Genomic DNA, 21,887 nt, shown 5'->3' on the forward strand with positions numbered 1-21,887 from the left:
CTCTCATAACCTCTGGAGAACTTGGAGCCTGTAATCTAAACCGTACCACTCATTCTTAAGACTCGTGTCAAGGTGTCTTCTAGATCCTCTTTGGGCAGCTCCAAGACGGCATTCCATTGTTCAGCACGATCGCCAAATGTGTTATAACCCCAAGGCGCATAGCAAGAGGCCGATACAGTTTCAATATATCCTTGTACCCACTCACCGCGCTTAATGCGTGCTTCACCCTTTGCCGCAAGATCTTCAGTGGAAGCTTGGGTTACCTCAAATTTTCTGCCAGAAAGTCCCTCGAGAGCCGCCAATACTTCATTTTGGGTCAGCCGCGGAAACGAGCTCACGTAAACGTTTTGATTCTTGGTAGCATTTTCATGCTTGAGCACGGAAGCAATAGCCTCTGCAACGGTTTTTATGTTTGTGCAGCTGAATTCTTGATCGCCAGAGTCAAATATGGTAACTTTAAACATCTCGAGATCCCAGCCCATTACACCCATGTCGAGTTTAAATTGTCGCGCAGATTGCGTGAGCATCTATAAGAATAGAATTAGCTTCTTTTAGCCTCAAATAAACTCGGAGGAATTGAGGGCAATTGTAGCGACAATGAGAGTAGAGCATACCCAATCGAAGAACGGGCCAGTGAAAACCCTGGTCCAAGTAAGACCCTCCGATTCTTTCCCTACGAGGTATTCCCCAAACTCTTTTTTTCCGGCAGTAAATGAGATGCGTTTCTCAATATCTGGCAGTGTAGTATCGCCACCATATTCACTTGGTAGAAAGCGCTTTACGCCGGCACTGACACAGGCATCAACTACCGTCTTTTGATCCGCAACTTGTGTCCGAGGAATGCAGGAAACCACTGCATCTTGTCCTTGGAAAATTGAAACAAGAGCATCTTTCGAGTAGTCAGTTTTGTGGACTGTCACTGACTCAGGATAAGTCGCCGTTGAGGATTGCCGGACAGCCGCTGAAACCTTGAAACCGGCATTGACGAGGGCCGAGACAACAAGAGTGCCTAGATTTCCAGACCCCTTTACAGGGTAAGAGCAACAATTAGTTATGAACAACTTGTGAATAAGTGTATCTTTTGCTACAAACTTACTCCTAGAACAATGACCGTTTCGATGCTGCTTGACATTGTGTTGAGATTTTATGAGAAGGTAGCTGATTGTTGTGTATAGGCTATAGAATCATGTGTGAGAAGAGTAGGTCATTTATGAGGTGATATAACGCTATTCTTTCTCACTTTCTGACAAAATAGAATAGTTTGATAGGACAATATTAATAATAACAACATATTTAGAGTTAGTGTCTAGCTCATTGGTCATAAGTATTCTAAAGCATGCCTTGAACTGCGATTATTAATCGCTCTTTATATATATAGGTTCTGAACTAGATAACTAATCAGGTTCCTTTTCAAGAAGGAATTCCTCGTTCTGTCTCGTTATTTGTAATCTTATGGACTCTGAATCTCGATGGCAGTCGAGAATGGAGCGCGTTTGGTGGATTCAGAAGCTCCGGAACGGCACCGTTGAGCAAGTGCATATGGAGCAACCTCTTTTACATATCCCAATGGGCCTAGATACGAGCTTACAGAAGCCTGCCTCGGCCTTATGATATCACGTAGGTACATATCTTTATCCAGTATTTAAAATTTAATATGTATACGTGGTGTTTGGAGCTAGAACACAGGGCTAGGTCAAGAATAATTAAAATTCCAGGTTTAGTTATTGCAATTATAGCTCAGTTCAGATACCATGGGCTGATGCTGTAATTTTGTGAATACATCTTGAATGAGGGCTTTAAGAAGAAAGCTAGCTTATACGCCAAATAGAAAAGCTATGAAATGCTGGTGTTGAGAGTGCTGTGACAAACAAACACTTAACTGAGCTTAGATAGCGTATGGACTATGAACTATTTCTTGACGGTCCTATTGAGTTTTGTCCACCTATCCTCTGTTCTTCGAGAAAGATTTACCCTGCGCTATAAACTCCTCCGCATTTTTCGACCAGATCGATTTATTCTGCGCCACAAACTCTTCCGTGCTCTGCGGTGGGTGGCCAATAATCTTCTCAAACAAATCATTAGTACCAGCCATAAGACCATCACGATGCATCTGGCCCGCTGCGTCGAAATGTTGCTCCAGGTACGGTATTTCAACGGGCGAGAATGACCGAATCAAGGCGCTGGCCTTGACTTGCTCGAAGCGAATTTTCCTTCCAAGGTGCTTCGAGAGAACATCGGCAATCTCGGGCGGCGTCAGCTCTGTAGGGCCAGAGAGGGGGTATGACTGTCCCCCATGGCCGGCCGGGTTCTCAAGCAGCGTGGCGGTCAGCTCTCCTATGTCTTCAGTAGAGACTGAGGCAAATTTGCCCGTTGAGCTAAAAGGAACGGCGAAGCAATCTTCTTCTCTGATTGCTTTGCTAGCATAAATAAGCCATTCATGGAAAATCGTTGGTTGCAGATGCGTGACAGGCGTGCCAGCCCAATCAAAAACACGCTCCGACAGCCAGTGGTTAATGGAAGCATTGCTAGGGACTTCCCCTCTGGCAACGATTTGAGACATGTTGACGATGTATTCGGCTTTGGCCTCTTTAGCCGCCTGAGCAAAAATAGTAGTGGCATCGATGAGCCCTGGCTGTACAGGATAGCAAAAATAAGCTCTCTTGACGCCCTCAAATGCGCGTCGGACTGAGCGCAAATCAAGGAGATTTCCAACGACGACTTCAGCGCCTTGAGCTTCAAGTTGGCGCGAGCGATCATCTTCCTTGTGGACAAATGCACGCACAGAAAGACCTTTCTGCAACAGATATTTGATTGTAGAGCGTCCAGTGGACCCCGTGGCGCCAGTGATGAGAATTGGAGTCATTGTGAGACTGATTGTGGTAGCAGTAATACTTGACAAAGTTGCGGGTTTGACGTTCAAAGTATCTATAAGTTTAAAGCCTATTGTAAAATCTGAAGGGTAATGATGAGAAACAATTCATCTGGTACCATGTCTCTGACGTTGTATTTATACAACACGAGTGCTTAACGACATGAGTTGAGCGGATCAACGCCTGTCTCTAGCTTTGAACGATTTGGGAAGCACCTACTGTCATCTGTTTTTGCCTATTTGGGTGATTAGTATACTCTACAATGCACGTCGGAAACATTTGAGCCAAGTTTTAATACCAAGTGTTGGGGTAATCCTCTATTGGAACTGAGTTTCGGCCACGTGCGAAGTAATGTGCTACCACTATAGCAATTGAGAATTGACCTTACCATCCGTGCAACCCTGGTTGCTGTTTCTGTTAACAACTGGCCTTTTAAGATTACTCAACAGCTTCATCATTCTGTGCATAAGTTGAATCACCTATTGCGTATTGTGTACATCCAGGATAGTTCTGGTAGAGATAATTGCGATGCCCAGATACGTGTGTATTGCTGCCTATCACTCCTCACAAATGTCGCAGTGGGTAAAGGCATAATCTTTTGTAAGAAACTAGCACTCCTCAGTAGTCGTGGAGATTCGCTAATATTTACTAACTAGCAATCTTTGCTGTAAGGTTGCTTTCATATATTGCAGAGTGTAAAAGACGTTAATTTCTGCTCTTTAATCATCACTCACATCACCTAACCTGATGTTGAAGCTATAATAATACACATCTCTACCACTTCCACCAACACGACAAATCTCTTCATTTTAATGTCATAATGATATTCGTGTTCCATTCAGTCATCACGGCTACCAAAACTATTTCTGTAATATCGCAAGGCGCCGATCTGGGATGACTATGAGAAACTGAACAATCCTTCCGAACTGTGTGCCTTTAGAAAATGTTTGGATTGGTAATCTTGTTGGATCCATAGAAGTCACCTCGATACTGCCGAGGCAGACCTCGATCAAGTTGTGTAAGATACAGTGAGCTCTTATGGAATAACAATGCGTACAACACTCATCATCTATGAGGGACAGTATGAGCACAGTGCAAAGCCAACTTTAGTTGTTTAGTAATTATTATATCGTGTTCAGTAATCATGAATGAAGCCACATGTGTCATCTTGCTAAGGGGCACGGTCCAAGGATCTGTATTGCAGGGGCTACGTATCTGGATTGCAAGTCTACTGGATTCGTAAACATGTTGCTGCCTCAACTATGGGTAGGCCATGATGTATCATATTGAGTTGAGAGAAGTGGTTACGTCGGCGCCGACGACAATAACAGTAGCTACCGTGTAGTAGCTTTTGTCAAGTTTAGTAAGGACTAGGTCCAATATCTTACTTGCTAGATATGAGGGTTGTATTGGATATGCCATCATCATAGAAAGAGTTGGTGTTGTGTCTGGTAATTCTTGAGAAGAGACAAGATTCTAACCAGAGCACGGAATCTTGCCTCTATAAACCATGTCTCTTACAAATTGTACCTAAAATGAATGTTCTGCCAATCTGTCACATCAGACTCTCCGTTAATTTTACCTTGGTATTTGGATTCTTCCGGTGTCATTCCCATCTCCGCGACCTTCTTGGCCCGTCGTCTGTTCTGAGATACGTCTTACCATTATGTTAGTGTACGACCATTGTTATATTAGAAAGACTTACAGTGTAGTCGCCACAGAGTGAACAGAATGCACTGCACTGCGTACATGATGCCACATATCACAAGTGCAGGGACATATCTAGGTGCCCATTCAGCACGAAACGTCTGAGATCCAATAGCATTGCCAATGCACACTGCAATGAAAATGACGGCGCTGGTGACGGATTTTTTAGTTCTCCCCGCGACATTGGATGGTAACAGTGTCCAGATTAGCGTGGCCGGTAGTCTCCCTGTTGCCATCATCAGATAGAGACCCCATCGAGTCCATAATAAGCCTTCCTTGGGCAAGAGTCCCAAAGTCAACATGCCGACAAATGACGGGATAGTTGAGGCGATCATGAGGTAAACTAAGGCAATTTTTGGTTAGCAGAAGTGTAGTTATTAATAGGCAATCATGATCTCACATCTAGTTTGAGGCTTCTTCAGCGACCAAAATCCGCCCAGTAACAGCCACGCAACACTTAGAAGATCCAATGGAATGATGCCTTTGACTATCGTCTCCAAGTTAGTAAACCCAAATGATACAAAAACGAGATTACCAAATGCCGCCGTTCCGCCAAAGGGTATCCCGGCAGCAATGACTGCGAAAAAGAAGAAGTAAGTCTGAGGGTCTTTGAAAGCATCTTGGACTTGGTCCCAACGCCATGAATGGTGACCGTCAGATCCAGTCTGGTTATTGGCGACTCTTGTAGCAACCATGTGTTTCTCCTTTTTGGATAACCATCTAACTTCGTTGGGTGTTCCCACAAAGAATAATGCCACAAACGAGAGGAGTATCGTCCAGGATCCAAGAAAAACACTGATCCATCGCCATGAGCCAAAAGTGCTTTCGTGTCTCTTGGCAGCGTTACCAATTCCGTACATGACCAACTGCGTTATAATGTCAAAGCCACTGTTTGCCGTTGTCCAAATGATGGATCGCATGGTATGCTCTTGACTAATGTAGAAAGAGGCCGTGATAAGAAGAAAAGCAGGGGAAATTGTGCATTCGAAAAGGCCTTGCAAGGACCGCAGTGCTATAATCTGGGCAAAATCTTGAACAAATGCGACGCAGAGGACAACAACGCCCCAGCAAAACATGCAGATAAATAGTATCTTGTTCACGCTGAATCGCTGCATCAAGTAGTTGCCAGGGGGTTCGCCTACGAGATAGGCAATATAGAAGGCGGTCGTCAACCCTATTAGGAGACGTCATTAGCATTTATAGCCACATACTGTAGGTTCGTTATGAATACCACCCACACGATAATTGCTGACCGACCAATCCAATGTCGTTTATCATTCCAAACGTTGCTTGCGTAGAGACGGCCGTTTTATCTGCCTGTTGGGTGCCGTAGCATAGCCACATGAGCGGCAGCAGAATGCGATCAATCTTTTTGAGAACACGCCTGTATTCATCTTCGGTATACTTTGCATTGACTGTATCCAAGACAGTACTCTGAGCGCTTGTAACAACATCCATCTCAACGGTTTCCGTAACGACGACGCTGTCATCCGGAGGCGCTTCTTTCTCGTCTCCATGCAAAAGTGCTGCCATAGTATCGAATCGCAAGATCCAAACGCAGTGTCAAAGAAAATGAGGGGATGGATTGTGGCACGGCTGAGTTGCACAGGACCAAGTAGCACTGATATTAGTCAAAGGTTGCTTTGATATTATGAGAGTGAGGCCTTGTCTAAGACAATTCAGTGATCCCTTCCTCTGAGTGGATGATTAGAAGTAAGAAACGGGGCGGGCCATTCACAGCATCGTAATAGTGTTTCTTTTGCCAGATATCGGGAACCTGTAGCCCTGGAGCACGTAAGAACACGCAAATAAATATTTTAAAGAGCTATCATATTTTTGTGTATCCTCATGTAGCATCTAGGCATACATGAGCCATGGGCTACAACTTAGCAATGTAAACTAATAGGGTAAGTATCACTGGATATCCAAACACCAATATCTCTATTATATTAATGAAAGAGAAAAAAACTCCGTAGCCAAACGGGAGAGATTTCTTTTCCTTATACTAATAGTGCTACAAGTTGGTAGCCGCGGACTCGATAGCGCCCTATATAATAGATAGGTCAATCGCCAGTTTAATCACCACATTGTCTATAACAGACAATCTATGTAGATACAGAGTCCCAGTACCCTGAGACATGTCCTTATCGTCGAAGACGTAATCTGAGACATCATTCGGGTTGTGAAACTCAGCTCGACTTATCTTTACACAGCATTACAGGGTGGGTTGGCGATTCTAGCGATCTGAAGTAAAATATGGAAAACAGCTCGCTACCGTCGCTACCCCACAACACCATGACTCGAAATAACTAAACCATCTCGGTGCTGGTTGAGTTTCTGGCCGAGATTGGCTTCGGGGCGCTTCAGGTGTGCTTGATGTGTTGCAAAGGGAAAAGATCCTAAAGAAGATAGGAATTATTACAAAGAAGAGAAATCATCACGCGTATTCTCTCAAATAAATAATTTCAGCCTGTGCACAATTTGCAGCTTTACTACTGTTGACTCAAAACAAGTCTTTACTTGTGACGCTATAATCATCATGCCGCCTTTTTGTAACAACAGCAATGATGTTTCTGCCAAACCGCCAACCGATAAATTGTCAGAGCAACTACCAAAACCACCTCTGACAGGCCGCTGTCAATGTCCCGAGGATCCCGTTGTCTATAACATCACCTCTGCACCACATTCGCTCAACGTGTGTTACTGTCACGAATGCCAGCGTCAGACCGGATCCGCGTTTGCTTTGACTCTAGTTGTTCCGTCTACAGGCGTCAAGATGGAGAACCCCAAGATGTTTGCCCAACTTCGGAATTTTGAGCGCAGAACAGAATCGGGCGGAATCCGAGGAGGCGTCTTCTGCTCCAATTGCGGCGTTCGACTCTGGCACTTCGACCCAGCGAAACCCGAATGGACGAGCGTCAAGGCCGGAACGCTGGATCAGAAAGTGGACTTTGGAGCTGCACAGCATATTTGGACAAAGAGGATGTTGAATGGCATTGTTTTGCCATCAAAAGCGGAAGCGCACGAGGAGGAACCTGATTCGGGTCCTGTTTAGCCGATCAACACCGACATTTCAGGACAAATTCTGTTGTTATTGCAATTGACTCTATAGTGAACGGTAGACTTGTTCTCTCCAAGTTGCCTCTATAACTTGGTCCATGATACCCCAGGCTACTGGTATGAGCAATAGCGCATAATTGTCCCACTAGCTCTGCGTAAGCGTCGATTGTTCATGATTAGGTGATTGATTGGACGCGCCCTCTTCAAACAAGACTACAGTCCTTATCTACTCCGTAGCACCCTGTCGTATCTTCTCTTTTCCACTTCGTAAAAGAGCATCTTGCCCAAGCCAAATAACATGAACTTTTAATGCCCATAAAAACTTGAACTGCGTGTGTTTTGTACAATGGAAAACAGTATACTCTCTTATAAGATTCGGGTTAAAACTGGATGCCTAACATGCCGGAAACGACGAGTGAAGTGCGACGAACTCAAGCCAATATGCAAAAGATGCATCAAGGCCAATGTCATCTGCGACGGCTACCAGAAAAAGAGATCCATCCCATCTCCTAAACCAGGGATAAAGACACCGCCATACACAGAGGCAGAGACGGAATTAACCTCGGTTGCTGTTGTCGAGCTGACGGCTTCATCTTCACCACAGTCTGCTATATATATACCGTCTCCGCAATCACCACTTTCAGCACCGATACCATCCTCTCCAAGGACAAGACACCGCTCCGAACTTGCTTTTTACCACCACTTTGTGACAAACACTGCACCACGGCTCTTTGATCTGGAGCACATCACCTTCTGGCGGGATCATGTCGGTAGTATGGCGTGGGGAAATGATCTCGTCTTTGAAGCCGTCTTGGCCATTGGGGGAATTCATCAAGCCCACCTTCTCTCGGCTTCAGAATTGACCACTGAAAGTATGATGCAATCCAAAGTCTCTGGACTGCGCTCGTATGGAGAAACCCTACGTCTGATGGAGTCGCACACGAAGAAGGAGGGATATACTGATATGCAACCGGCCATTGTCGCCGGTGTGTTGCTTGCATATTGCGAGGTAAGACTCTTTTGCTACTTATCTTAGACGCCCGCTTAGCTTATATACTGACGATTTCAGTGCATCATGAATCACATCAAGCCTGCTGCATTGCATCTAAAAGCAGCTGGGCAGCTTTTAAGACCGAATCAGTCGCCGGATTTGTCACCGTATCCTGCTGGGTACGAAGCCTTGCATGCCACAATTGCAAAGCTGGACTTTCTTGCCCAGAGTATTGTGCCATACTCACAGCCATCCATCCAGAAAGACTCGCTTGATGCTTGCAATTATATCGATGTCCCTGATTCATTTTCTAAAGGATCCGTCCATCGCTCAGTTTCTAGCGAACGGGTTGAACTTGTACAGATCATCTCCAGATTTAACCAGCTTGACAACATTATCTGGGGCCCATGGTCTAGCAAATCCTCGCGCCCAAACTCAGAAGCTCTCTCGCGTTTCCAGATGGATTTGCTGTATTGGAGAGCCAACTCGACTTTGACAATCGAGGGCTGTTCGGAATCTTTGGCAATACTGCCTGATTGTGACGAACCACTGGACGATCTTCCCATCCCTCCGGAACCTCTCTTCTTCCAAAGCAGCTATGCCGCTCTCAGTGCTGCACTTTACAATAATTACATGGCATGTAGCTTTTCCATGCTTTCTAATGGGCATGACCTTGATCGCAATGCGCTGTGTGCTTTCCACTACGTCTACCAAAATCTGCGCATCGCTGAAGGACTGGCCGTTGCGACTCTACAAGACAGCGAAAATATTGATATAAACATCTCACTTTTGCTATATCTGAGCTTTCGCCGCTGCTACTCTAGAGAGTGGCAGACGTGGACGATTCAGAAACTTCGGCAATGTGGGCAACAAGGATTGCTCGATGGCAGCGCATTTGCAAATACGCTGGAAAACATATACCATCTGCAGCTACGAGCTGAACTTCAATCAAATTATGCCCTGAAATCCGCTTACCATACCACTGGTCCTTTGCACTCGAGAATTCTTCCATTGCTTCAACCAAAGGACGAGAGGGATCGATGGATTGCATATTACCTAAGACCAACTGCGAGTCTTGGTCATGAAGACGTTGCTTTGTGCGTCATTGCGCGGGCTACTTGGGGACAGGATAAACGAGGGGACATGTTCTCTGTTCAGTTTGACTTTTATGACGATTTGGCTGTTGCTGACGTTGATGTGGCGAGCCTTCGTGACTGGATCCAATCACTGGAAGCATCATCGTTGCCTAGGTAGAGATGAACCAGTCTGGCATCGGCATTATGAGGTGTCTAACTACTCTTAAAGGTTGATCAGTGTATCTTGTATCTCTATTGTAACTTATTCTATAGATAAGGTTATGTTATCTTGTAACTTGTGAGATCTTACAAGATATATTTGGTGCCTAAGATTTACTGCAATCCTTGCCTCATCTTTTTGGCCACTTCGCAGAATATTGTTATGCTCATTTTAAATCCTCTTCTGATTTAATGATTTTACTACTCTGTTACGGAAAAAAAGTTAGCAAAGTCATTCTCCCAAGCACCACCACTTTTACTGACCTCTGAATGCCCAGCTCAAGCTCCGCCTCGTCAACAGCAAAAGTGATCCGGAACCATCCCGGTCGTTCTGATCGATATGCTTCTCCAGTAGCTATCCAAACCTTGTTGTCGATCATTTTCCACGCCAACTCTCGCTCGGCCTCTACTGTAGGAGAAGAGAGGTGTTTCGATAAGTCGACCCAAATAAACGGCCCCGCGTGCCTAACAGAAGTCAGAATTCTGTAAAATTGGCGATGCTCAATTACAGGCTTACGCTGGTACATATGGTATGTCGTGCTGCTTCAATAGCGTAATGCAATGCTCATAAGCGGCGGACAATCTTTTTGTGAGTGTGTCAAAATATGTGGCTAGAAAGTCTGCATCGTTCAAAATGCCACACCATGCTGTGTCGGCCAAGGATGATGGCCAAGCGAATTTTCTGCAAAGAAACCAGCTTAGTCCAAGTGTTCTGCAAAAAATATGTTTGCAAAATACTCACGATACCGCACGCATGGCGGCATGCAACTCGGGATTTGACTGAGATACAAAGGCACCAAGTCTGATCCCATTAGAGCAGAAATCCTGAGTGGATAGTTAGCGACGAAGCCACAGCAGTGGGAAAGATGGCAGCTTACCTTGCTCATACCGTAGAGACAGTGAACTAGAGACGGTTCGATGTATTTCTCAATGTCGAAGGTGAGGATAGAAGTGAACGCTCGTGGAGTGGGAAAGTCTGTGCTCGCAAAGATGGAATTGGCATATACCTCGTCACTAGAACATACTCAACAAGTGCTCGCTGTACTGTCGCTGAATGTCCGCCTACCTAATCAAGTGTATCTTGTATTTTGCGCATAGTTGGAGGTAAGCTTCAAGCACAAGAGGCTCATAGCACACTCCAAAGGGGTTATGTGGATGACACAGCAGCAGTGCTCTTACAGGTGTCCCGTTCTGAATGGACTGGACTAAGGCATCTTCGTAGCACTTGACAGCCTCTAGTGATGTAGGATGGATAGGCTTTGGCTGACGCTCGAACTCGACGAGAACAGGCTTCACGCCCGCACGGTTTACCATATCACTGATAAACCCCACGTACGTCGGACGGCCAAGTAAGATTCCCTCGCCAGATTCGCAGAGGCAGAAAGCAAGGCAGTCGATTACCGAAGATACACCTGCGAGCACTGTGACTTGCTTCAGTTCAAGGGGCTTTCTAGGGCGGAAAGCTGTGTTATTCATGAAACTGGCGATGCTTTGACGTAATTGGTCTGAGCCAACGGAGCCGTCGCCGTATGTGAGAGACCGCTTGGTGATAGACAAGTGAGAATTGATGTGGGAGGCTATTTCGTCGTGCCTGTGATACAGATAAGAAAAGGCCCAGTGTTCCCATTCACGTGTGTATAGTCTTACATCAATCTGTTTTCTGCCACCCCCAGAGACACTATTCCCGATGGATTGGTATGCACGTCGTAGACATTTGATGAGCCCCTGCCCATGATACTCTTGATGTCGTTGGGCTGAATGTTGGACAGGGCTCGTTGTGATAGCATCTTGGCGGCAGTATTAACTTGATGGGAGCTAAGCAAAGCGATGCGATTTGCAGGTTGTCAGCGCTGTAAACCTCTGTAACAGCTGGTACAGTGTATCTCTCACAAAGAGGATTTCATCCTGATAATTACTGAAACCCGTATGTCCTTTAATACAAGTGATGGCTTTAAGATCCAAGGCTGTAGCAACTCCACACCACTACCATCCTGTGTTTACAACTCAAGCTCCATCATCTTCATTAGACGAGGGTAGAGAGATGATGTGACGTAAATGGATCTAACACCGACATGCCAGAGACACGACCAATCATCTTGTCCAGCTCGCTAACATCGCCACCCCACATGGCGCTACCAACACTTGCGGCCGAGCTACTGAGATTGATGGACTTAGTGTGGAAAAGCTAGAACATACCCCAAGATTCTCTTCTATTGGAAAAGGCGGGATGTCCATGAGTATGCCGGGGATGCAATGATTGACTGTGACCTCAGCTTACATGCATACACTACATCAACATCGACGGTAGCCATATTCCCTACTTTGTCTGTATTTACAAGCGACTTGGGTGTGCTGTGTGGGGTGCGAATTTTGGCGAGGGAAGCCGTTTTATTGGTGGTTGCAGCATCACTTGTTTTGCTCTCTAGATCGGACCTGTTTGAGAAACAGATTTTTAGTCGACTTAATCTATACATAGAAGTACCTGTCTTTATATGCCCCAATATTGACTTGATGCCGTACCAAGCCTCAACGAGTTGACTCGCTTAATTTGTTTCCCTCGCTCGCGTGCCCGGCAGAACGCCGCTAATAAAGCTACATGTAGATTTAGTTGAGTAGATGGAAGGATTTGGAGAAGTGAATCCCTTACTTTTTGATCAATCGGCGCTATCACTTACGCCTTTTTTTTTACGACGCGGATACCGTTTAGGCGTCGTCCAGTACCTGGGCTTTGATGAACGAAGAATTCTGTCGGGTGCTTATCACTTGCTCCCAGTAATAACGGTCCCACGATAGTCTTATAGCATCTATATTAGATAGAATTATAGTAGCAGATACTAAAAAGAAGGGAGCGATAGTAGTAGATACTGTAATAAAATATTAATAGTAGCTGAGAGTAGCTGATAGTAGTGATAGTAGTAATAGTAGTAAAAGTAGTACACAATTTGAACAGCTAGGTATTTGCTACTAAGGTACTAAAAAAAAAAAAAAAAAGGCTTCCCTCAGATCTCTTTGTGATATTTGAACCGTACGCAGTCGCTGGGGTACTGGATTAACAGCTTATTTCCTGTATAATGAAGTAATGCACCGATACAGCTATTGTTGATGTGACCCCGGCACACCACAGCCTATGGTATATATAGGACTCTGTAATATAATTAGTATAATTATAAAATAATAAATTGTAGTTAAAATGACTCACATTTTCTTCTTCCAGCTAGGAGCAGCTTTGGGAATGGGGGCTCCGAGCATCTCTCCACTAGCCTATCTTCCTAATTAGCCGTTATAGATATTTTATATAAATGTATAATATAAGCTTACTTTACTTCAACAGGAGGCTCCGAGCAGCGCTCCATTTGCTATTTGTGCAGGAGGTGGCGGGGAAGGGGAATGGGAGATGGGAGATGGGAGGAAGAGTCATCCGCCCCAGAAGTTCTATTTCGATGCTAAATATAGTAAGCTAGTATACGGAGTAGTTATATAATAATAATAGTTATAAACTTACTTGGAAGCCTCTTCCCAGGCATTTTCTAAGGAAAATCCCCACTGAAAATTATCGGAGCTATAGTATTTAATTAGTCAAAATGAGTTTGCAGCAGTAAAACAATAACATGGCAAAAAAAAAAAAAAAAAAAAAAAAAAAAAAAGGATGAGATGAGAATTGTAAGGGAATTGGGAGGGGAGATACAAGTAACAGAAAAGACATGATTAAGGATAAAGAGGGCGGGAATAAGTAAGAACAGGAATACAAGAGAGATAGGGATAGAAAAATGTAGAATGCGAATACAATAGAAATAGGACAGTATTAATGTAGTAAAGTCGAATGAGTATAGAATAACTTACCTCATGTTGGTGTTGGTGGTGGTGTTGGTGTTGGTGTTGGTGTTGCTTCTGCCTTGGTGAATGTTGACGTTGTTGCTGCTGCTGTTGATATGTTGATGTCCGTTGCAAGATGGCGTCAGTGCTCGGAATGTTGATGTCGCCACTAGTGTTGATATTGATGTTGCTGCTGGTGTCGATGTTGATCTTTGGTGCAACATTGTGGAAGTGCTGGGAATGCTGATATTGCTACTCGTGTTGATGTTGATGTTGATGTTCAGTCCAAAAGCCAAAATTTCGGCTGCTCACTGGGTTTTATTTTCATTCAACAGGTGGGTATTGCCTTCCCTTACCGTCTTGTGTTGCTGTCAATTTATTCTAGGAACTCCTGCCTAATCCACTACTACCTCAAAAGTGCCTTTCCTTCTACTAACTACATGTACGTTCATGACCCGCAGTTGCTATCTTAAGACAGAATCGGCTTGTTTGTTGATCAAGAGATTCACGACTGCGACGTCACAATGACCAAAGGCGACACCGACGGAAAAGTCCAAGGCATTGTGTATTGGAGAAACGGAGGCCTGTCTGCGATACTTGTTTGCTGATGTATTTACCATTGTGACATTCAGTCCAGTCCAATTTGCCTCTCCGATTCTTGTGTTTGCGAGCTTGTTGGGTAGAATACTGATAGTAATATTAAGATAGACCCTACCACGTCTTGGCCAAGACGAGGTGATTGGATTTGGCTCCATCTACAGATCGTCATACATGAGAGGAAATTTCCACGTCTAAGATCTATTGCGCCGATGCATCGCTTGACCTCATATAGCTCTTCCTTTGCACCAATCTCAAGTGTGCCAAATTAATCATAATAGGCAGAGGCCAACTCTCTTCCTTCCGTGTTCATCAAACGACGTAATCCAGCAAGTCTAACTGGCAGAGGATCTTCTGGGTGGATTGGAACGCTATCATAATTTTGATACGGCAGCCCACCAAATACTGTATCTTTGAGCCCACGATCGGACTCTCGCTTGAGTTCGTAAAACAAATAGGGAGTCTTAGTACCCCTAGGGGCGTCAACTGCATCAACCCATTCCCAGGCACGAATACTGAAATAATATGGAATTGTGTAAGCATGACTTAAATCGAGATGCATCGTATGGGATCCAGCCACTTACCCGATGAGATTACTCAAGGAAACCAAATCTCGAACATCAGTATTCTCTACCCACGTACGATCTGTAGCCCAAACGTAGACTACAGCAAGCCAATTTCCGACGCAAGCGTGTTGCACTTCTGGGGACACAAGCGAGAAGATGTATTGTCGCCCACATGTTATTTCAGGAGGCGGATTATCCGTCTCTTTGCGGTTGGGTATTATACTCGAAAGCGCTGGTGGACGGTCTCGCCACGACTTCTTTGGCCATCTATCCTTTTTATCTTTCAACTCTTTGGGGAGGTCATGGCAGTATAGGCGCACAAGCATTCGCCATGGCGGCCGCCCATGCCAATAGTCGTGGGGAGAGTAATGACACGATACCAACCATCTGAACGACCGTGCTTGGGGTGGCCTGTAATAAAAACGCTTTGAATTGTTGATTAAATGCGTAAAAGCATTTCTTTTATCCTTCATCTTATATAGCCAGCGCTTCTCCTCCATCTTCTTGGCTATGGTCTTGTTAGGGTCTTCTTCGTTGATAGGCAGTTGCAACCATATTGGAGACCATTCATCCCTTCGCAAAGGCCGTTGCGCGTACTCGGGAAGTGAAGGGCAAGTACATGGGGAATAATGTGTGCATCGATATTGGTCGAAAATCGGAGTTGCGGAATACGCAGGTGGTGCCGAAGAATTACTCATGACTGACTTTTCCCACCAAATGACTCGAATTGTCGGAATAAGTGTTCGTGAGGACAAATTTTTGCACTGGACATTCTTTATCAATTCTGTTTAAATATCTTTGAAGACATTGGCCCGGCTCAAAAGTGTATATGCTTTTGTGGAAACGGTTGTTTTGAAGCTTTCGGCGTATCTCATTGTAGCAGGCCTTCGAGGAGTAGCTTTTCCCACGCGAGGACCGCTAAAAGATACTTACCAGAAGCAAAATACAGTCAAGGAATTCCAAAGAAACCCACTAGACTGCATTTTATAGGATTATTTAGAGTAAACAAGGCCACATATACCTCCTCGAACGTGGGTACAGCCCAGGTGTGGAAGATACGAGTACTTGGAAGCGAAAGCCTCTGAGCCATACTACCTAGAACGGATACGACGTTATCATCAAGTTGCGTTTAGCATGAAGAACCACTATGAGTGGTAATGGTAGTCACAATAAAAGATTAACTATTGAACAAATCTTCAATTATCGCTATCCTTCTGTTTTTGACTTCCATCTATCAACACCGCCTTCATATTTGCCAGCCGATCGCCCTTGATCTGTGCAATCTCATCTTCCTCCACTTTTCGGAGATGCTTCATATACTGTGTAAAAGCATTGCCCAATTTAATTACCGTGTTAAAGTGGCTAGCATTTGGTTTGGCACCCTTATCCTCCGCAAGAGCCAGTGCACTCCGCACGCAATTTCGGATCTGCCGTCCATTCAGCGGTTGCGCGGCCCAAGAATCGACAACCTCGCGGCCCAACTCACGACACTCATCGTGAGTCAAGATGGCAGAGCCGTCGCCACGTTTCCGACCCAAATCTTGAATAAATATTTTCCAGACATCCCTGCGGCGACGCTCATCGAACTCTGGCATCCCGATTGTGATGTGAATGCGGGATTGAAAGGCTTGATCAAAGGCGCCAACGCGGTTGCTGGTGAGAAACATAATGCCGTTAAAATATTCGAGAGTGCGGAGGAAAACTAGAGCCAGTACGTTCAGTGGTCTTGACGCTGAATAATAGGGAAATTATGAGGACTGATTTTGCACTCACTGGAGACCAAAGCATTGCGCTGTAGGTTATCATAATCTCGATCTTGCAGAAAAATATCTGCCTCATCCAACAGTAAAATAGCATTCCAAGAAACAGCATAGTCAAATATTTTTGAGAGCTTCTTCTCAAGATATTCTGGATCTGTTCCGAGATCTCCGGCTGTGACCATGTAGAGCGGCTTTTGGAATGCTTCAGCCGCACATTCTGGGACAATGAAACATGTAAGCGAACCAAGTCCTACAGAGCACAACAATGGGCTATCTTACCTGCTGTCAAAGTCTTTCCAACGCCTGGAGGACCGTGCATGAGTACGACTAAACTAGCCCCCTTTCCAGCCACCAAATCTTGGAACTTAGTCCTACCGGTGAGATAGGACCTGACCATGGCTCGAATGACATCCTTGTACTGATCATTGAGTACAAGTCGGGACCATGCATTCTCTCGGAATTCGACGGCTTTCAATTTGCTCACATCATACTCATCTATGTTCATGCTTAAGAATTTTACTCTTCAAAAAGTATTGTGGTTTATGCTCGTTAGACTTACTCCAAGTTTTGTCCCGCAAACAGAAGGCATGTACTCTCTTCGGGCAGAGAAGCAGGACTAAATCGTCCGGCTGTCTCAATGGATCAATGGTGTCATACTCGCCGTACCAGGCTGATGATAAAATGGGCTCGGATGTGAAGCGCTTGGATGTGAAGGGCGGTGGGACTTCACCATTATACACAGCCCTGTTACTATTGTGACCAACAGAGATGCGGTCATCATCGCCGTTGTCCCAGCGATTCGACTTCAACTCATTTGGAGATAGAGACCATCCGCCAAACAAGCTGCGGTGAGCTTTTCTATCCACCACCACCCTCTCTGATTCGTCTTTGGTTAATCCTGCTTGCGTGTCGCTCGCAACCTGACGAAAACTGGGGCCTTGCATCGCCCAGAATGCTTGTCCCCTGGCCTTTAGAATAGCTTTTACCTTTGCTTCGTCCTCAAGAAACTTCTCTGGCACATAGTGCAGCTTAGAGATTTCAAGGCTTCCAGGGAAATATTACAGTTCAAGTGTATACTCTCGGCGGCCGAATTTCACACCGTCATAATCGACCGCCCAGCAGTATAACGTCAAGGGTGGCAAGCTCGACATATGATGAGACCGCTGGAGACTTGGTTTCTCAAATATCACTGAGTCTACCATGTAAGCGGAAAGCTCATCATCTCCTGAGAACTCGAAAATAAGTGTTCCGGGTGGATACAACATCCAAAGATCAATGAATTGAATAATGCCTGACGAGGTTCCGGAAGCAATTTCATCCAGTTTTCTCCCGATGTCCATGGCATCGTTATCAAGAAATTCCAGAATCTTGCTCGCGATTTCCATGTTGTGTTTTGCCTCACGGTCCTGATCAAGCGTGTTCTGGTCCACATTATTGTGTAGGGCTCGGAGTGCGTCTCGACGGAAGAACAGTTCCACAAAAGGTTCGGCAAATTGAATACTTGAGCCTTCCCATTTTGTATGAAGCAAGAACATCTCTGACTTTCTCAAGAACTCTGCAAAAGACCAAGAGTCTAATTCAATGGTTCTTCGCCACACGTCGCCCCTTTCATTGATCTCTCGGCATATGCGGATTGACGGGACCTCCTCAGAAGGCTGTTGGAACTTTGAAGCCCTGTAGTCATGATCTTTATATGTCGTGGTTTCGAGTTTCCCGCGGCGACTTCGAATAGACTCTGATTACCTTCCTCTTAACCTTTATCTCGGTATCTGCTTCCTCTGATAGACTCTCTTCGCTGCGTCGCTGCTTTAAACGTAGCGTATCCCTTGCCTGAGTGGTGTCAGAATCTGTCAACCTGGAACGTCTATACACAAGTGTGGGGGCCTCCATTGTATATTAAGGGGAGTCTCTCTTTGAGATTCTTTGCCAACTGAATTGTAAAGTCCTGATTAAAGAAGCGTGTATAATATTCGCAACCATTGGTAGGGTTAATATATTTTAGGGACGGCATTGGGGGCTCAGTAGACACTGCATGACCAAGCAAATAAACCCATGCTAAAGCAATTAAGAACACTAATACCAAGAAAACAACTGATAGGCCACAACTGCGACGTGTGTAAAAGTGGTAGCTTCTGGTTGGTGAGAGATACGCACGCAATTGAGGCGTCCTGTAAAGATACAGGTACATATTGCGCACGATGCATATGAAAATCAGGCGTCCAATGGGGATGGTTATTAGGCACACCAACGTACATACTTAAGACTCAAAATCCCTCACTCACTATGTTTTCATTCGCAGCAGATGCGCACATGACCATGAGCTGTCCAGTAAGGCTATATGTTCAGTGTCGTCTGAAAGGTTACCCCCGCAAGGATGATGACGTGGGCTAGGCTCCAGCCCCCCGCGAGACATGAATGAAGCAGAATATGAGGCGACTTTATTGACATGGGCTCAGAATCTACCCCGCAGCAGATCGGAATGAGTGATTGTTAGAAGAACCTGGAGGTGTTTGTGCGCCTGTCCAATATGAAAACGCATCATCAGGAACATACCTCGCCCGGGGTACCTCAGCCGCACACACCAAGCTCGAAAAATGCATCACTATAGCTGACACAAATCTGCCTATATCTCACCAAGTACTTTTTACAACAGTTTTCTGGATTCGCTTAAATCATGGAGCATCCTGGGTTCGGAAAAGCTAGCAAAAAGATATTTACGATAGGAATAAGCCCTCCACAGGGGATACCCAAATCCAAAGTCAGAGACAGGACAATTCTACGCCTGCTCTCGAAATCAAAACCCAAGAATACTCCTCTAATTCAGGAAAAGGAACTTTTCCTTTCTTTAGAAAGCATCTCCAGAGCCAGTCAATCAATAGTACTTGGATGTGGCTCCCCAAATCCGTCGGGCACAATTCAATCCCTTTGGGCTCTCAGTATCTCTAAGAAGGAAGATGTGAAAGAAAAATTCGACAACCTTCGGAAAGCAGTTGAGGACTACAATACCACAGCTTCCAAGGGACAGCTAGATCTCATTCAGAAACAGGGATCGAATATCGAAGAGTTACGAAAACTTGCCGAAAATTGTCAAGCAGCTCCGGCTCCAGGAATGGAAGGACATGCTCGGTCCAAAATAAAGGATGGGATGCAGCAATTCTGCAAAACAACCTTACACTACGCCGAAGTTATGGATGTCTTGATAGAACATCACCCTGAATGGGTGAGCCTAGCCTGGGGAACTATAAAGCTTTTCCTGATGATTCCTATCGAGTACCAGAAGATACAAGAGAGTGTTACAACAAACTTGGCGCGTATTGGCGATAGGCTCCAGTTGGTGGCGCTGCTCTTGCGCTTCTTTCCATCAGAGAAGATGGTTGACGCCTCAAGTACCATCTACAGCTCAATTGCCGAGTTTTTAGAGATTTCTCTCCGTTGGCTTCGGAATAATTGGCTTGGTAAGTCTCCAACAGTTTCATTATAAGCCCGCCCTAACATGGTACCCTTCTAGTAAGGACTTTGAAGGCAGTAGCAGTTCCTTTCGAAACTCGCTTGGGTCCAATTCTTGAGAAAATCGACGAAAATTACGGTATTTTGAAGGAATATGCTGAAATGCAATGGCTAATAAGCGACTTTGAGCAACATCTACAAACCCAGAGTGAATTGTCCACTCTCGGAAAGTCTATGGATCGCGTTCTAGAGATTCTGGAAGGTGAGTCTTCCAAGCACGAGCAAATGCGACCGTCGTCGTTGACAATAGCAAAGACTTCGTCAAGCAAGATCAGTTTCGAAGAGAGCGTGAGTCGAAAGCTATCCAAGGTAAATACTGGCCTCGCAAAAGACTTTGACATGAGTCTAATATGAGATCCTAGCATCCAAAGCACTCGACCGCTCGCTCTTCCATTCTCCTACGCTGGACATATGCAAGGAATTCTTTCCAGAACTGCTTCCAATAGAGCAAAATCTTCAAAGAGCCCAAGCTCTGATGGACTTGATACCAATAACCCAAATTAGCGAAAGCATCAACATGGTCCATCGCAAAGAATTTCGCGTCTGGATGGAGACAGAAGCTTCTGGTCTCCTGTGGATTGACGGCTACCAAGTTCCCCACCGTCCTAGCTGGACAACGGGCTTTGCACTTAATGTCATTCGAGCCGCCATGGTAAACGGCCACGATACCCTATACTACTTCGGAAGCCTCCATCAAGACATACTGCAACCTCGTGCCCTTGTTCAGAGCCTTTTATTCCACTTACTGCAGAGGTTTCCTACAATTCTCTCGCATGGCGATCCGGAGCTTTTTAGTGCAGAAATTTTCTTGACAGCAAAGTCCAGCCTCGATTTATCCTGGAGAATATTTCTGGAGTGCCTGCGTCTGCTCCCATCGACTGTTGTATATCTCATTGTGGAAGGCATTGATCACGTTCAAATGTCCAATGTCGGAAACGACTTCCAAAACCTACTAACCCAGCTTAAATCTCTTTCAACCGCTGGCGTCCTCGACGAAAAACTAGTCAAGGTGCTTTTAACCTCAGTTCGCCCAAATGCGGGCTTCGACATATTGTTTCCAAGTCATGAGATGCCGGTAAACGAGGTTGACAATAACGTTCTCATTCGTGTACCACGCGCTGTTTCTCGAAGTCGTAGGGTATGCACAAACAACGACCCAGGAAGACTCCATCAGCATGTGAAATTCCCCCCACACCAAACCTGCATCTCCCTGGTTGTTCCAATTCCGAGGTACTCGACATGGACGATTTTGCCCCCAGTGATGATGATCGAAGCCAGCAGTCAACCGAAATTGACTCTGACAGCGATTTTGACATATTCAGTGAAAAGCCAAGAAATATAAAACAAGTGGCTGGATGCAGAGGTACAATGCCAATACCACAGGGAATTTGGAGAAGTGAGGATGGGTCTTCCAGATCTCCCAACTCACAAGCAAATGCACTGCAGAACGATGGTGCAGATGAACCAGATTCTGGAAGCTCATTCGATATCTTCGACACCCAAGCGCAATCGGGTAAGACGAAGCTATCCCGTAGTCAATCATCGGACTTTGCTCCATCTGAGAGTGATGTATTATAATTAAAGCCGTGAGTAGTTTTATCAGTGAACTTTTGTGTAATCAAATGGCGAACGATGGGTTAATTCTTCATTTGACGAATGTATTATATCACTCTAGCTGTAGCCTTATAGTCCAGCCTGGTAGTCCCTATGAAACCAAGCCT

General features: G+C 45.1%; 9 protein-coding genes across 9 annotated transcripts; 3 read left to right on the top strand and 6 right to left on the bottom strand.

Moving 5' to 3' along the window:
- Window positions 1–35: 35 nt before the first annotated feature.
- Window positions 36–1,132, bottom strand: T069G_02029 (nmrA-like family domain-containing protein; the record flags this gene model as incomplete). Its single annotated transcript, XM_056169239.1, has 3 exons — window positions 36–527; window positions 615–1,025; window positions 1,097–1,132. 3 exons carry the CDS (start codon window positions 1,130–1,132, stop codon window positions 36–38), a joined length of 939 nt encoding a protein of 312 aa, XP_056034555.1.
- Window positions 1,133–1,942: 810 nt separating this feature from the next.
- Window positions 1,943–2,863, bottom strand: T069G_02030 (nmrA-like family domain-containing protein; the record flags this gene model as incomplete). The annotated part of the gene is made up of 1 exon (XM_056169240.1): window positions 1,943–2,863. One exon carries the CDS (start codon window positions 2,861–2,863, stop codon window positions 1,943–1,945), a length of 921 nt encoding a protein of 306 aa, XP_056034556.1.
- A 1,524-nt stretch (window positions 2,864–4,387) lies between these two features.
- Window positions 4,388–6,110, bottom strand: T069G_02031 (major facilitator superfamily domain-containing protein; the record flags this gene model as incomplete). Its single annotated transcript, XM_056169241.1, has 5 exons — window positions 4,388–4,527; window positions 4,576–4,920; window positions 4,978–5,372; window positions 5,436–5,751; window positions 5,816–6,110. 5 exons carry the CDS (start codon window positions 6,108–6,110, stop codon window positions 4,388–4,390), a joined length of 1,491 nt encoding a protein of 496 aa, XP_056034557.1.
- A 1,006-nt stretch (window positions 6,111–7,116) lies between these two features.
- On the top strand, window positions 7,117–7,632 carry T069G_02032 (glutathione-dependent formaldehyde-activating enzyme domain-containing protein; the record flags this gene model as incomplete). The annotated part of the gene is made up of 1 exon (XM_056169242.1): window positions 7,117–7,632. One exon carries the CDS (start codon window positions 7,117–7,119, stop codon window positions 7,630–7,632), a length of 516 nt encoding a protein of 171 aa, XP_056034558.1.
- A 780-nt stretch (window positions 7,633–8,412) lies between these two features.
- T069G_02033 (fungal specific transcription factor domain-containing protein) lies at window positions 8,413–9,882 on the top strand (the record flags this gene model as incomplete). Its single annotated transcript, XM_056169243.1, has 2 exons — window positions 8,413–8,646; window positions 8,707–9,882. The coding sequence occupies 2 exons, from the start codon at window positions 8,413–8,415 to the stop codon at window positions 9,880–9,882; spliced, it is 1,410 nt and encodes a 469-aa protein (XP_056034559.1).
- A 213-nt stretch (window positions 9,883–10,095) lies between these two features.
- Window positions 10,096–11,710, bottom strand: T069G_02034 (aminotransferase class I and II domain-containing protein; the record flags this gene model as incomplete). The annotated part of the gene is made up of 7 exons (XM_056169244.1): window positions 10,096–10,129; window positions 10,188–10,388; window positions 10,441–10,605; window positions 10,666–10,748; window positions 10,802–10,937; window positions 10,990–11,514; window positions 11,571–11,710. 7 exons carry the CDS (start codon window positions 11,708–11,710, stop codon window positions 10,096–10,098), a joined length of 1,284 nt encoding a protein of 427 aa, XP_056034560.1.
- A 1,711-nt stretch (window positions 11,711–13,421) lies between these two features.
- Window positions 13,422–13,960, bottom strand: T069G_02035 (uncharacterized protein; the record flags this gene model as incomplete). Its single annotated transcript, XM_056169245.1, has 2 exons — window positions 13,422–13,482; window positions 13,764–13,960. 2 exons carry the CDS (start codon window positions 13,958–13,960, stop codon window positions 13,422–13,424), a joined length of 258 nt encoding a protein of 85 aa, XP_056034561.1.
- A 2,135-nt stretch (window positions 13,961–16,095) lies between these two features.
- Window positions 16,096–18,194, bottom strand: T069G_02036 (ATPase family associated with various cellular activities (AAA) domain-containing protein; the record flags this gene model as incomplete). Its single annotated transcript, XM_056169246.1, has 5 exons — window positions 16,096–16,601; window positions 16,673–16,876; window positions 16,939–17,154; window positions 17,219–17,671; window positions 17,759–18,194. The coding sequence occupies 5 exons, from the start codon at window positions 18,192–18,194 to the stop codon at window positions 16,096–16,098; spliced, it is 1,815 nt and encodes a 604-aa protein (XP_056034562.1).
- Window positions 18,195–19,333: 1,139 nt separating this feature from the next.
- T069G_02037 (uncharacterized protein) lies at window positions 19,334–21,744 on the top strand (the record flags this gene model as incomplete). The annotated part of the gene is made up of 5 exons (XM_056169247.1): window positions 19,334–20,114; window positions 20,168–20,368; window positions 20,422–20,475; window positions 20,529–21,304; window positions 21,550–21,744. 5 exons carry the CDS (start codon window positions 19,334–19,336, stop codon window positions 21,742–21,744), a joined length of 2,007 nt encoding a protein of 668 aa, XP_056034563.1.
- Between the last annotated feature and the right edge of the window lie 143 nt (window positions 21,745–21,887).

This window comes from Trichoderma breve, chromosome 1, assembly GCF_028502605.1.
Source record: "Trichoderma breve strain T069 chromosome 1, whole genome shotgun sequence".
Classification (NCBI taxonomy): domain Eukaryota; kingdom Fungi; phylum Ascomycota; class Sordariomycetes; order Hypocreales; family Hypocreaceae; genus Trichoderma; species Trichoderma breve.